General features: G+C 21.5%; 5 protein-coding genes across 5 annotated transcripts; 3 read left to right on the top strand and 2 right to left on the bottom strand. All coding sequences in view use genetic code 6, as the record gives it.

Annotated features, from left to right (window-relative positions):
• Positions 1-1,176: 1,176 nt before the first annotated feature.
• Positions 1,177-3,055, bottom strand: TTHERM_00527180 (hypothetical protein; the record flags this gene model as incomplete). Its single annotated transcript, XM_001028123.4, has 2 exons — positions 2,305-3,055; positions 1,177-1,760 (listed from the first exon to the last, which is right to left on the bottom strand). The coding sequence occupies exons 1-2, from the start codon at positions 2,927-2,929 to the stop codon at positions 1,177-1,179; spliced, it is 1,209 nt and encodes a 402-aa protein (XP_001028123.3). The 5' UTR covers positions 2,930-3,055.
• A 940-nt stretch (positions 3,056-3,995) lies between these two features.
• Positions 3,996-5,029, top strand: TTHERM_000527179 (transmembrane protein, putative; the record flags this gene model as incomplete). Its single annotated transcript, XM_012801097.1, has 2 exons — positions 3,996-4,630; positions 4,999-5,029. 2 exons carry the CDS (start codon positions 3,996-3,998, stop codon positions 5,027-5,029), a joined length of 666 nt encoding a protein of 221 aa, XP_012656551.1.
• Positions 5,030-5,083: 54 nt separating this feature from the next.
• TTHERM_000527178 (transmembrane protein, putative) lies at positions 5,084-5,581 on the top strand (the record flags this gene model as incomplete). The annotated part of the gene is made up of 2 exons (XM_012801096.1): positions 5,084-5,123; positions 5,190-5,581. The coding sequence occupies 2 exons, from the start codon at positions 5,084-5,086 to the stop codon at positions 5,579-5,581; spliced, it is 432 nt and encodes a 143-aa protein (XP_012656550.1).
• A 1,164-nt stretch (positions 5,582-6,745) lies between these two features.
• Positions 6,746-9,118, bottom strand: TTHERM_00527160 (rab-GTPase-TBC domain protein; the record flags this gene model as incomplete). Its single annotated transcript, XM_001028121.3, has 7 exons — positions 6,746-7,033; positions 7,095-7,178; positions 7,394-7,473; positions 7,545-7,667; positions 7,828-8,739; positions 8,829-8,965; positions 9,117-9,118. Coding segments are annotated over 7 exons (1,626 nt in total).
• Positions 9,119-11,954: 2,836 nt separating this feature from the next.
• On the top strand, positions 11,955-15,225 carry TTHERM_00527150 (NLI interacting factor-like phosphatase; the record flags this gene model as incomplete). Its single annotated transcript, XM_001028120.1, has 7 exons — positions 11,955-12,039; positions 12,161-12,624; positions 12,683-12,793; positions 12,854-12,904; positions 13,718-13,901; positions 14,091-14,605; positions 14,764-15,225. The coding sequence occupies 7 exons, from the start codon at positions 11,955-11,957 to the stop codon at positions 15,223-15,225; spliced, it is 1,872 nt and encodes a 623-aa protein (XP_001028120.1).
• Positions 15,226-15,678: the final 453 nt, after the last annotated feature.

Below are 15,678 nucleotides of genomic sequence, written 5' to 3'. Positions count from 1 at the left end.
CTATATAAATTAAAGAGAGATTCTTTTGTAATATCTTGATTTAATGTTAATACTAATTTTTATTTATTTTTTATAATTCAATTTATTTTTACTAACTTATTTTATTTTATTATTGAATTTATTTTTATTAACTTATTATTTTAACTATTAAGATAGAATTCGAATTATTAATATTTTATTTTATTAAAATTTATAAATGAATTTTCTATTTTAAAAATACTTTTTATTAATTTATTTATAAACAACTGGTTATTAATTTAAGAAAATTAAATAAAAGTTTGTTTGTTTGTGATTGTCAAATAAATTTATCTTATTTTTAGATAAACGTAAAAAATAAAAAAATTTAAAAACGCTTTTTAAATTATGTTGTTTTACATAAAAATCATTTGCTTTGTCTAAATTTAAATTTGGAAATCGAATGTAGTTTTACAATTTATCAAAAAATATATGTTAACTCAATAAAATGTTTATTATATTTTGTAAATGTTTCCTTTTTAGTTATTTAAATAATCAAAATTTTATTTTTGTTGAAATTGATATTTATTTAAAATCTAAGATAAATTTTATTATTTTTCAAACAATTTTTTACATTTATAATGAAATTTAAAACATTTTTGCATTTATCTGAAAATCTAAATCATTTTAAATAAGAAGTTTTATTTAAGATATCTTTTTTATTTTGTTGTAGCTTTGCTTTGATCAAAAGAACTTCAACAACAAATCAGGTTAGCAATATTATATTGACGAAAATTTAAATTATTATTATGAGAAAATAAATAGAATCAATTTAATTTATTTGTTTTGTTATGAATAAATAATAATTTTAACAATTTCTTTTTTATTAACATTTATTTATTTATTTATATTATTATTTAGTAGAATTAAAAAATTAACAAATTTTAACTTCACATAAATATTTATTTAAAAAAAATAAAAAAAAATAAAGATAGAAATAAATAAATAAATAATAAAAGTAAGATTTGGTCAATAAAAAATGATAACTTCCAATCACATAGAACATACAGTAATCAATTATTTGTTCACAAAGACAAATGAATTGAGGAAGAGAATTTAAGTATCTATATTTAATAAATCGTTTTATTCGATAGTAATATTTTTGGGTGTTGCAACTATTTAATCATAGTTGCAAGCAATCACCATAAATCACATCATTTTTCAGTTAATGAAGTCAATATTGGGGACTTATCTATTTTCGTAGGTGGCGGCATCATCGAAGTTACCATCACTATAATCTTCGACTCTTTCCTTTAAGTCTTCACCGGCATTTTGGACGTTATCGTCATAGTAAGCAATAACTTCAATGAAGATTTCGATTTCTTCTTGTAAGTTGGCTTGCTTGTGTTCGAAGGTAGCCTTTTCATTGGCATAGTCTTAATTAGCAGCATCGAGGTTAGCTTGGATGGCAGCTTCTTAGGAGTGACAGTTGTTAACGTTTTCGTGGTCTTAAGCAACGGTGGCAGTCAAAGCAGCAACGGTTTATTACCACTTAGCAAGTTCTCTTTCATAGACTTGGATTTCGTGTTCAAGTTTGCTCTTGAAGTCAGCAGCAGCGGAGTTGGAGTTAACTTCATCTTCTTAAGCTTATTAGATCTTGGCTTCAATAGTTTATTCTAAGTTGTGTAAGAGGTCTAATAATTCTTATTTGACTTAGTACCATCCCTTTCTTTCACCTTCTTAGAAGTCAGCAACATCGATATCACCCTTGTCGTTATCAATGTGACCAGATCCGATTTCGTCAGCTTTATTTTTGAAAAGAAAATTTTAAAATATGGATTTTAATTATAATTGATTTTCTTCATTTTTCAAATGTCATCTCATTCATTTAATAAAAATTAATTGCAAAATCATTTATTCATTATCGTTTAATCAATCAATAATTCATTCAATAAATATTTAAATTCGTCAGTCAGTATTCTTTTTATTATTTGCTTGAAGCATTTATTTATTTATATATGTTTGAGTGAATCTTAAATATTATATTCTATGTTCAATTTAATAATTTCATATGTATCATATGTATGTATCAATGTTAGTGTGCATGATGATGCAGTAACTGTTAAGAGATTTTGCTTGTTCTCAATATAAAATATTCAAATTAATTAATTGACTGATTCATTCCTTTCATTGATTTTGTAGAGAACATTTTTAATTGATAATTGAGACTGTTTATTTAGGATGTTAGATAGATATTCATTTTTAGAGAGAGCATTTGAATTAGAAAAAATAAAATTTATATCTTGGATTTATTAAAATGAGATTTAATATATAATGTAGTTTATTTACCAGTTCTGTCACCAGTAGAGTAGTCGGGATTAACTGAGTAGTCATCAGCGTTAACGTATTCCTTTTCAAGGAGAGCGAGTTATTAATAGTTACCAGTTTTGTAGATGCTCAAGAAACGGGTGAGTTTCTTCATGAAGTTCTTCTTTTGGAGGAAAGAGAAGGATTCCTTGTTTTGAATTTAGGCTTCAAGGAATTATAAGAGAGCAAGAGCGAGCTTGTCGTTCTTAAGACCTTCAATGTAGTTACCGTTTTGTTGACATCTTCTGTTGAGTAAGTCGTCAATTTGCTTATGGTTAGCAGCAATTCTGTCTTATAACCAGGCAACGTATGCTTCAGCTTCATCGAGGGAAGCTTAATCAGCATCAAGGGTACCTTAGAGATCAGCGCATTCAGCTTACTTGTTGGCAAGATCGCTTTCAAGTCCAGCAATAACACCTTGTAAAAGAGGTTCCTTATTGGCCCATGCAGCTTGGAGATCGCTCAAATTTTGTTGAGAATCTGCAAGTAAGTCATTTAAAAGATTTGCAGCTTGATCGATGGTGTAAGAACCTTCTTCTTCACTTTGGTTGGTAGCAGCAGCCAAAGCGAGGAATCCGAAAAGGACAACTAATAATTTCTTATTCATTTGTCTGGATGAATGCTTTTTCCTTTTTAATTTTTAGTTTTTATGTTTTGTATATTAATTATTATTATTTTTTTTTCGTTTTTTAATTTTTATTATCACTTTGCAAAAAGACTTTAATTGATTGTTTTTTCCTCTCCCTTTTTTTTTTCCCTATTAATTAAAGCAAAACAAAAACTCAATGCCTTTTAATTTTTCTTTTCAGAATGAATATGTTTTTGCTTTTTGATTGAAAATAGTTGTTTTTTGTAATATCCCTTCACTTATTTCTTAATGTTTTTCATTTATTTCTCATCAATACTCAACATTAAAAAACTAATTCAATTTAGGCGTTTTTAAAACGATATTTATATTGTTTTGAAATTTTTTCAATATATTTGAATGAAATGCAAAGCTCTTTGTATATTAAAAACGAATATTTCCATTCTTTCATTTTTGATTAACGTAAATTTCTTTTTTTTTGTTTCCATATAAAAATTTTTATTTCAATAATCATTCATAAATCAATATCAAATCTTTTCATTCATTTTTTCATACACTCTTTCATTTATTTTATTCCCTTTTCCATTCATTTTTGATAGCATCTTATAATGAAATCATATTAATTAAACACATTCCAAATCATTCTAAGAAATATTTTATAACTCTTCCAAAACTAATTAGCTATTCTTCATTTTGAAAGTCCTCCTTTTTGTTAATAGAACTCCAATTTCTCATTTACTTTTTATTTTCGCTTTTAGTTGGCTTATTATCCATTTCAAAAAATAAACGTTTTCATATTTAAAAAATAATGTTGTTTATTTTTACATCAAAAAAAATTCTTAAGTCTTATATATTAATTTTTTGCTGAAAAAATGGAAAAGGATATTAAAAACTTAGAATAATTATTAAAAATCTATAATAAAAAAATATTCAAAAACCAAGAAAAAACAATTTAAAATTCTCTTTTCGGATGACAGCGCAATTAACATTTTGCGGCAAAATATTTTACTCTCTAGTGTTTCTTAAAATATATATTTATTAGTTTCTTTCTTTCCTATTCATTATTATAATTACGCATTGAAATAAAATGTATGATATAAAACAAAACAGGAGTTAATGCAAAAAAACAAAAAATTCGACAGCCAAGCTTCATTTTTTTTCATCATGCCTATTCAAAGTTTGCCCATTTTTTTATAAAAAAGTAAACAGAAAATTGTTATAAATCTACTACTAAACCTTTCATCCATACTCTTTTATATATTTTAGAGTGATTAAATAATTTAAAGATACTAACTATTTCATGTATTTTTATTAACACCTAATATATTTGATCCAAGGCGCTCTCACTATTTCTAAAAGTATTGATTTTTATTTAAATCAATTACATGATTGGCAAGTATTAGTTAGATATTTCTTATTTTTACTGAAATACAAAACGTTCTTCATGATGCATATAATAATATTTTAGAAATAAATACATGAATTTATACAATAAAAATTGTATTAAATACCTATTGTTAAGCAGTATTTTTATTTCCAAATAAAAATTATTCTGATAAAAAACATTTTAATTTTTAAAAAATTGAAATAAAGATACTCAAACTAAAAGAATTTGAAGTTAATTCGTAATCTTCTCAACTTAAAAGAATCATTTAATACTTCTACTCAGAATCCATTAAATTTCCTAAAGCAATTAGTTAGAATATATTTCTTATTCTATAAGTATAAAATTTATTTTTTGCATTTAAAATACAATTTATTTTTTAATTCCTTAAAATTTTGTTGGAAATATTTTAATTTTGATAAAAAAATTAATTTAATATTTATAATAAGTTAAAATGATTTAAAACTACTAATAAAAATTGCTTTTTTTATATTCTTTAGTGAAGAAAGAAAAATAAAAAAGAGAATATTTAGAAAATAATAATTTTAATAAAATAAATTAATTAAAATTCTAAATATTATTAATTTGTTTTTCATTATTTTTAAGCAAGGTTATTTAAAAAAAAAATATAAAATATTTATCATTATACATTATTTTATTTAGATTTTAATTCTATTCTTATATTCAAAACGCTAAATACAAATAGTGAGAGAGAGTTATCTTTTTGCATATTTTGATTTATTATTTTACTTAAAAGTTGGATAAAAAATAATTCTTAGAATCAATAATAAATGCTGAGGGTAAAGCTAGAGAGATTTTCATCATAGCTTAGTATGTTATTTTTTAAATATGTTATCAGGCTACATATATAAATAAATTTAACCTAATTTAACATAGTAATGGCAAATGAATGGAAAAAGAAGTAATTTTATAGCAAATAAATAAAATTGGTGCTTGATAGATTTATTAGCAGTCAAAGAATATTTAATATAGTTAAAATAAAAATTTATTTAGTAAATAACTTCATTTATATCTTCATTAGATATTTCATTTTATAATTATAAGCTATTTAATTGTTTGATAATAGATTATATATAGATTTATTTCTGGATATGATCTCATAATATAGATCAAATAACTTTTTAAAAATCTATTTTTTTCAAATACTTAATTCTAACTCATAAGAAACAAAAATGTTTTCAAAATATCCTCTAAATTAAGAAAAATAAATCGAAATACTTTTATTTTTCATATAAATAATAAGTTTATTTTTATAAAAATAGGATTGATACGTTTTGGATTTGATTATATATAAGTATATATTTCTAATTTCTTATTTAATTCATCGCAATTAATTAATATTTAATAATAGCGCATTATTCTGTAATTTAATTGAGTGAATTTTAATATTCAGCTAATTATATTTTATCAATTGTTAAAAATATATTTTAACAAACAATAAATGTTTTATTTACAATTAAATTCTTCATATTATTACCTTAAAACAGATTAATCTTAAAATTTTAACATTAAAATATAATTAAATTTAAAATTTTGATATTGTTATTTAAATAAAAACAATAAATAAATTGTTTTTCATTTGTAAATTCTGTTAATTGATGAACAAAGTAAATTATTTTTTAATAAATAATGCATGATGAATAAAAAATAAATTTATTTTAAAATATATTTTATTTTTATTATTTGATTAAGCTAATTACTTAGATACTTTTCCAATCTCATACATTATAAGTTATTTATTTTTTATTAAATTATCTAAAAATTTAGAATTTCTTTTTCAATTTAACCGTTTTTATATGAGTTAGGTTTACCTAAAAATCATATACAAGATATATCAAAAACCATTTTTTATGTCTTTCCAATTATTTCAAATAAATTTGCTTCTTATATCTTTGATAGTAGGATTATTAAAAACACAAACTTTATTAAATTAGACTTCTTGATATTTTTTATCTTTCCAAAGAAATATTTTATTAAAAATTTAAATTAAAATTTTTTATAATTTTAATAAAAGCATTTTTATAAAAACCAAAAAAAAAATAAATATTAAACAGATAAAAACAAAAAATTTATTTTTAGAATTACTTAGAACATAATTTTTTTGAAGTTAAATAAAATATGATTTGATCTATTATAAGATTTTTTTTATTAAAAATATAAATATAAATTTTTGATGATATTAATAAATCAATTTTATACAAAGCAAATAAAATAATAATTGTAAAACAAATACTACGAAAATTGAATCAATTAATAAGAAAAAATAAATTATTTCAAAACCATTATTTATTTATTTAGTTATATATTTATATTGTTTTATTTATGGTTTTAAAATAATTCAAATAATTAAATAAATTATCAAAATAAATAATTAAATTTATTAACATCATTCATTATTATTTCATAATTTTGACCTAATTTTAGTCATTCTCTCACTCTCTCCTAAAATCTTTTAATTCGATGTCAAACTTTTCGTGCAACTCACGAATTATAGATTCATTTACCTTTATGTTTAGTGCTGATTTCATCAGCTAATCCCATTATATTCCTTCTTCTCTAGTTTAAAATTCTAGCTGATAAGATTGACTTGTTAGAAGTGCTACTACATCTTCAGGTACTTCTTACTTAAGTATATCATCTTCATGGAATAAAATATATGTTATAACAAATCTATAAAAGAAGCTCCAGCCTTCTTTCAAAAGTTTGTCTACAAATTAAGTCTATATTTTAAATTAAATGCAAATAGTTCAACTTATGAAAAAATTATTATTATTATAATACCATTTAATCTAATGGAATTAGAATTCCACATAATGAGATGATCCATGATTAACATATTTATTCTATCTTTATGTCATTATCAAACTACAATAATATATTTAAAAATATAATAAATAATTCAGTTATCATAATTTAATCTTCTATTTGTAAATTTAACTTTAACTTTGATCAATTCCCAATAAATAAATTCCAAAATTAGTATTAAATTTAATAAGTTTTCTTGGTTATTTTGAATATTTCAAATGATAAACTTTAAAAATTTTATTAAATAATTATCTTTAATTGCAATAAGGATTTACAAATATTTGATGAATGTATGGTGTATGCTTCCACATTAAAAATTCAATTAGGTAAGTATGTTTCTTGATTCCTGGTAATTCTTAATAATAAAATAATTTATATTGCCTTATAAATTCAAAAAAAATTAATTAAATGTATGAATGTATTTACATGGCAAATAAATGTCTCTCATTTCTAGGGATTCAAATATCATGCATGTTAACCAAAAAGCTATATATTCTTCAGCATGATAAAGCATAAGTCCAACAATAAAATTTATACCTTATACATAACCTATTTCAAATAATAAAAAAAGATTAAATTTTATGTTAAATCTTTTTATCAATAATTAAATTTTAGAATAAATTAAATCTTTTAAAAATAATAAATTAAATCTCATTTCTTAGTAAATTTGATAAAAAATGTATTTGTTTAAATATTATCAATTTATTACCAACTTATATATCGTAAACTGAAAAAGCGTATAATACATTTTTTAAGGATTAGCATAGTGGAGCGCCTTCATGAAATAAGCCGCTTGATGGGTAGGTCCTCACAGCATCCAAATCAATTTAATGTTTGTATTACTGATATATTTCTTTCATTTATAGCAGAGATTTATACTACTCTTTCATTTTTTAAAAATCGTTATTTCTATATTACTATTTTAGCCATGCTATCGCTTATGAGCAAGTTTCCCCTTCTGTAAGATTAATATCACACTTGCACCTCTTACGATTGTTAAATGTTTCATTATATAATTGCTTTGTATTTACAAGCCATTTTTAAGAAATTCTTTGGAAAGAATTCAAAAGTGACTTTTTTGGTCTTATATTAGAATAGCTAATATATCCTGAATGTGCATTTTCTTTATCGTATTAATTGTAAGGTTGTGTATAGCTATAATAAGAAATTTAGCTAACAAACGATCTTTCTTAAGATTAGGTGTTGAGAATTTAATCATTTCTTGGAGAGATGCTTTATAAGGTATGAAAATAGTCATCTCTATCATCAAATAAGCGAGAATTTGTTTATTTCTGTAAAGCGTGAATTCCTGGTTTTGGCTCTACATTTTCATTCAATTATATGAACTTATTTACTTTGCCTTGCTTCTTTATTTATCTAGGACTTATATTCATCTAATCATACTCATCCCCAACTTCTTTACAAAATTTCTTGCTGCTATTGCTGTTGTTACCAATATTTTTAAGCACTCCACTTTAGTCTGCAAAGCTAAATTCTTTAATTGATTTTTCTCCTATATTTATATTCAAGTTTCGTTTAATAGGACTTTTTGGGACCTATTTTGCATATGACCTCACTGTTTCTTAAATAACTTCTGACTCCTCGTAGGGTATATCTAGAACTAATTTATTAATTTATTGAATTTACTTTAATGTGATAGTTAAGATCTCATTAACGATGATAAACATACATAATTAATAGAATAAATACCTGAAACCATTTCCTCTTTATACATTGACATAGTCATCACACTTTCATTTAAGTTTTAAAAATCATTTTTTGGTTAAAGTTTTTCCATGTTTTATTTATGAGCTACCTAATTTGGTTTAGAATCAAAGTTCATCTTCCTGTATTAAAATTAAAACTAGGTAAGAAATAATGTAAAAGTTAATTATAGCAAAGGCAGTTAAAATGAAGTAAGTGTATTGAACTTATAAATAATAAGCATTAAAAAATATTCTAAGTCCATTAAAATCTAATTAAGGAACTACTAACTACATTTGCTTTTTAGGATACTAAAATTTGACCTCTGAAAATTTAGTAGTGCCCTCTTCTATTTAAAATACTCGTTTATATTATTTGATGCTTTAGTATTTTTATTGATTGTTTGATTAATTGAAGCAATCGATTAATGACTAATGACTATCTATGTATTTTTTCAACTTTTAAAATTTAATTATTTCTTGATTCTTTTAAGCAAAACTATTAATTTTTTAATATTTTCAAACATAGTTGTTAAAGATTGATAACAAACAATATATAATTCAATTAAATTATTTGGATTATCCTACTCAATCTCTTGTAAGAATTTGAAAATAATAACTAAAAAGCTATATAATGAAGAGTTAATATTATAATATCTATTTTATTATCTATTTAATGGATGTTAAAAATTATTACATGTCAAGATAATATTTGGCTTTACAAATTTATTAATAAAAAAATAAATTATTTTTTTATTATTATATAAATAACTAAGATTTTTATTTATTTTTTATATAACAATTAAGTAACCAAAATTTAAAATTTTAATTTATTATTTAAATAAAAAATTTAGCACTATTCAGATCAATGAAATGAATTATTTAAGTTTAAATAATATTTTTAAATATTAAATTATATTAATTTTATAAAATTCCCATAAGTAAATAAAAAGTTTTATTTTAACTTAGATAATTCGTTAATAGTTAATTAATTATTTATTTTGATATTATACAATTTAATTCAAGAAGAATATACTTAAATAATCTAAAAAATAATATGTCGTCTAAATTATTTGTAATTTTATTTTAAAGTTAGCATAACTCTTTTTGTATTAAAAAAATTTTAATTTAACTAAAATTATTTTAAAAATTAAAAATAATTTAGTCGATTTGAAATCTATTAAAATTATTTTAAATAATTTATTTCTAATATTTAACATTAAAAATTAAAGTAAAACTTCATAAAATTGAAATAGTTACAATTAAATAATAAAAAAATAATTTAGGTTAGTTCAAATAAACATTTCTAGAATATGGCTGAATAAATTTTTTTTGATTTTCTTATAAAAAATTATTTAAAAATTTCAATTTATTATAACCTCGTAAAAGGTAAATATTTATTTATTAAAGGATTTAGAATCAAATTATGCTATTATCTTGAATAATTTTTATTACTAAAGCATTATGAATAGATATTTATTTATTTAAATAATTATTTAAAATACTATATCGATTTAAACAAAGGAATCAATTTTATTAATAGGATTTACATATAGTTGAATCAACTTGTTGGTCTAATGTGAGAATAGTGAATGAGAAAGTTTAAATTTTATTTGAATAATAAATAATAAATAGGAAATAGGAAATATAAATAAATAACCATAAAATTAATAAATTATTTATTTTTAATAATTTTAAGATTTTATCAGTTTTTTAGTGTAAAAGAAAATTGTGATAAATCAAATCAGCTTTAGAAAGAAATCTGGATATTAATTACATACTTTTGTTACATAAAATAGATGTTTTAAACATGATTAAATGTTAACAACCACAATAATTAGAATTATTAAAGATTACTATTGTTTTTTACAACCTTCTTAAAAATATATACATAAAATGTACTTATTATTCTTGTCTTTTGCATTTGTTCTATTTCTATTGGAACTATTTTGATTTATAGATACTGAGCTAAATAAACCAAATACAAATTTAATTTTTGTGATAGCTGCTTTAATATTGAATTAAATAATATTTATTTTTGTTCTTTTTCTGCTAAAATTAATTCTATAGGATTAGTGTTAAGTCTATTTTAGGGTATATATGTTGTTTAACATTTTGAATAATTATAATTTTTATAATTTTTTTCAATTTTTCATTAATTTGCATTGTAATTCATGAAATTTTTTATAAAAAAAATAATTAATCTTTTTCATAATTGTCTTAGCACTTTAATAAAATATTTTTAATTTAGAATAAATGAAAAATAAATTTATATGAAAGATTTTTACTATTTAAAGAATTCTTTTTATGATTAATAAGAAAGAAAATTAGCAAATATAATAAATTATGTAATCAAGGTAATGCATAGATGCACTTTGCATATTATTATTATAAAGAAATAAAGCAAAGCATTTTATAAATTTAATCCTCTATAAAATACTTTGGCGGCACCAACTGACTTAAAATAGATAAGAGAGATTTATCAGAAAATAACTTATATAAAGTAGATTTGAGTAAAGTGATGAAGTAGAATGAATATTAGAATATAAAATACTGGAACTGTAATGAAATTAAATTTTAAATAACAATTTGAAATGCTTGTAGATAAGTAAATAAATAAATAAACTATATAAAGATTAATTGGTTGCTGATTTAACATTAACTTTGGGAAAAATAATAATAAAATAAAGTAACACAAGGTAGTAAATGAGCTAAAATTCACAAATTTTTATTAGATTTTTAAAAGACTAAGTTAATTTTGTTAATCTTCAGTACTTTTTTCTAACAACTAAAATAGAGGAAGTGTGTTAATATCAATCACTTGGTAAGTATTCCTTTCTCTTTATCTAATAATAGTAGTAGCAGCAGCAATTTCTTTGTTTATATTTTAATTTTTCAGTGTCGCTTTAATAAATTTATAAAGAATAAATTACATAAAAAAAACAAAGTCAAAGCAAACAAAAATTATACTTATTATCGAATTTTGCAGATTTTATATTTAAAGAAGCAACATAACTTATTAATAGAAATAGTTAATATTATTATTAAAAAGCGATAACACACTTACCGCTAATAGCACTCTCTACATCATTTCCAAATATTATCAAAGTCTTATTGAGAAACATTATTTATTATGGCATAATTATTGGTATTAAAGTCAGAAAGAAAAGAAATTAAGTTCGAAGAGTAAGATGAGATGACAAACTCTAAGTCGCAAGGTAAATTTATCTTAATTCTTGATAAAATAAATAAATGAGCTCACTAAATTGATTCTATGTTAGTTTACATCTTTTGCTTTATCGTTAGCACAAAACATATTTAAAAAATTTTTGACAATAGGAATTTGTGATGAAGATTGCCATATAGGAGATAAAATTAAGTATTTTGAATGTTATAATTCTGGTTATTTGCGTTCTCCGAGTAAAAAATATGATTAAAATCACTAAAAATAGAAACGTAATTAGTAAGAAAATGAATAAACTCTTCATGAAGATGCGAAATCTAAAGAATCTGAAAAGGAAAGCTTTGATTCTATACCATCACCTGAAATTATTAGGCAATAATCGCTTAGCCTTCCTCTCAGATAAAACAAACAGCGTTTAAATTCAATGAAAGGCCTTACAGGCGATGTTGAAAATAATATTGATGAATAACAAGAACCAAAAAATATAGAAAAGGTTCAATATGAAGAAACATCTGAGGAAAACAAAGGATCGCAAATACTAAAAGAATAAATAAAAAATGAAGACATTTAAGGCTACTAAGAAAGTGAGGATGAAGCCAACTTTTAACTAGATAAACAAGTAAAAAAAATTATTCAACTACTTTTAATATTAATAAATTATGAATAAATAATATTAGAAAAAGATTTAAAGTGCTCCTCCTATCCAAATTGTGAAATCTAAATCTCCTAGTTCTTTAACAAACATACAAAATTTTAATTAAGAATCTCCTGTCATACGAAATTCTAAAGTAAAATTACCTTTAAAAATATTTTATTGATGATTCATAATTTAAATATGAAATATTAAGGTAGAATTTTACTCAGACTGCAAGCCTAAATAGAAACAAGAACCTGTTCAAGTAATCAACTTACTTACTTACTTAATTTTTTATTTTGATCCATATTTTTATTTTTGCACACCTTTAATCTAAACAACTAAAAAAGTCAATTAACTTTATTTAAAAAATTGATGAATTCGAAAAAGAAAAATCAAGTTCAAGCAAGTTTATTTACCTTGAATTTGTGAATTAACTTAAATTATGTGAATAAATTGAATGTTATTCATTTAAATGCAAAATGATCTTTTTTAAAAAATTTCTTATGATTTAAAAATAGGATTTGTAAATTAAATTTTTTTTGAAATTCAAGATTATTGAAAATAAATTTAATTATTAAATTTGTATTTAATTAATCTTCTATGGATATTTATTTCGACAATTTGCATTTTAATATTTCAATTTTAGTTAAAATATAAGAATCAAAAATTTAATTGATTTATTATTCAGATAAGAAAATTAATTCCATCATTTAATTTTTTTTTTTTCGATAAATCTGTTAATATTAAAATTTATTATTTCATATTTTATGATTTAAAGTTTTAATAAATAATAAATTGTATTTTTTTAACATCAAATACAACAAAGATTAATTTTAAGTTAAAAAGTATTAAAAAATATGAATCTTGCTTGGTTTTTAATTAATTTGAATATTTCAATTAATATTAAGTTAGTATGAATATTTCAAAGAATGATTTGTATATTTTTGAATAATATCTTATAGATTATTTTTGAATAAATAATTACTATCAAATTACTAAAATTTATTATTAATTTAATCAAAGATTTTCTCTTTTTTTAGATAGAAAATAATAATCTATTTTATTTTTATAATAGAATACAAAATCAGCTATGAAAGAAATAACTAACTATTAGATGTAATAGAGCTCAAAAGAAGATATTTTTGTAGAATAAGAAATCAAAAGATAACCATCAAGAAAATTTTCTGTGAGATAGAAATAAGTCAGTGAAGAATTTATAAAATTTAATGTGGAATGTTAACAACTAGAAAATTTAGATCGTAATTAGTTCTTAAAATTTTATGCATGAAATAAATTATTTAAAAATTTAATATTTGCTTTTTATAACCCAAAAGCAGCTAAATTAAGTTTTCAAAAATAATATATTACCAATCAAATACAAATAAATATATAATTTATTAACTAATTAAAAAATATCTTTACGAATATAAAAATCTTTATTATAAAAGAAAAAGAATTGAAAATGATCAATCAAATGAATGGCGATGACTTACAATGTGAAATGCCAGATTCTCTGTTTGTCTCTAAGAAAATATCTGCTATTGATGAAATGATTCCTCAAGAACCTGATAAAAGCTCGAACATGGAGAAGCTTCAAACTCAGATGTCAAAAACTCAATGTAAAAAAAACATTGATGATAAATTGTAGAAGAATGTTGTCTGTCAGTACTATGTAAAACCTTTGCTAAGAGCAGTAAACCTGGCTCTGAGAGACAATATCAGCTGCTTATTCAGAGAACATTTCCTTTCTTCTTTCTAAAGCTTTCACATGATGAACACAATTCCTGTCTCAAGCTAGAAAGAAATAGATGAAAGATGTATTATTATGCCTCCCTTTGAAATCAAAAAGAAAAAAACTCTTATCTTAGATCTTGATGAGACCTTAATTCATTGCAATGAGTCTTTGGATAATTCTAGCGATTTCATTTTGGACATTTAAGCTGACTCAAAAGAAGTAGTTCAAGTAAAAAGCTTTATTATTTTGTAAACTATATCCAAGAAGCAATAAATTCTGACTAAATTAAATTTGCTATTTGAAAATTAAGATAGATAAAAAATATCTGATTAAAACTAACTTTTAATAAATCTTATTTTAAAATTTAATTTTTAAAAAATCAAAAGGCTGGAATTAATGTTAGACCATTTGCAAAATAATTCTTGGAGGAAATGTCTCACTTGTACGAAATAGTCATCTTTACAGCTAGCAGAAGCGTTTATGCAAATGAAGTTATTAACAAACTCGATCCTCAGAACAAATTCATTTTTAAAAGACTCTTTAGGGAAAATTGCATTTACAAAAATAGAATCTACATCAAAGACTTAAGAATCTTCAAGAACAGGGACATCAAAAATTTAGTAATAGTCGACAACTGCTGTCTCTCTTTTTGCCATAACATTTTAAATGGAATACCAATTGTTCCTTTTTACGATGATAAAAGAGATTAAGAACTATTAGAATTATCCCATTATTTAAGGTATTTGGCTTAAGTTGACGATGTCCGTCCAGTAATTAAAAATAGCTTTAAATTTAAGCAATATAAAAACTACTAAAGTCCCTCTGAGCTTATCAGAGAAATATACTGAATAAAATCATGCCAAAAAAACAATTTATAAAAATATTATTAATTAACTTCTTCTTCTTCTCACTTGATTAAATATTGAAAGTTTTAAACAATCAAAAATGAAAAAGCAAACAAAAAAAATGTCACAAATGTAATAACAAATAAAGAACTTTAACAATCTATTAAATAAATAAATAAACTATTTATAAATTAAAAATAAACCATTTCAAAAATTAAAATGATATAACTACTAAAAAAACACTTTATTTAATTATTTTATATAAACTACTATTTGTTTTGTAAATATTTCTATTATTATCTTAATTATTATGTCTATAATCAAAAATAAATACAAATTTGCAAATCTCTATACATACTTGTAAATTCGATGATATATTTTTAAAATATTTTTTCACTATGATAGTTTAACTTTAATAATTACCTATGCTGGTATATCAAATTAATAATTATTTAT

Source organism: Tetrahymena thermophila, assembly GCF_000189635.1.
Source record: "Tetrahymena thermophila SB210 genomic scaffold scf_8253811, whole genome shotgun sequence".
Lineage (NCBI taxonomy): Eukaryota > Ciliophora > Oligohymenophorea > Hymenostomatida > Tetrahymenidae > Tetrahymena > Tetrahymena thermophila.
The sequence above is the reverse complement of the archived record's forward strand: the minus strand, read 5'-3'. Positions and strand labels throughout refer to the sequence as shown.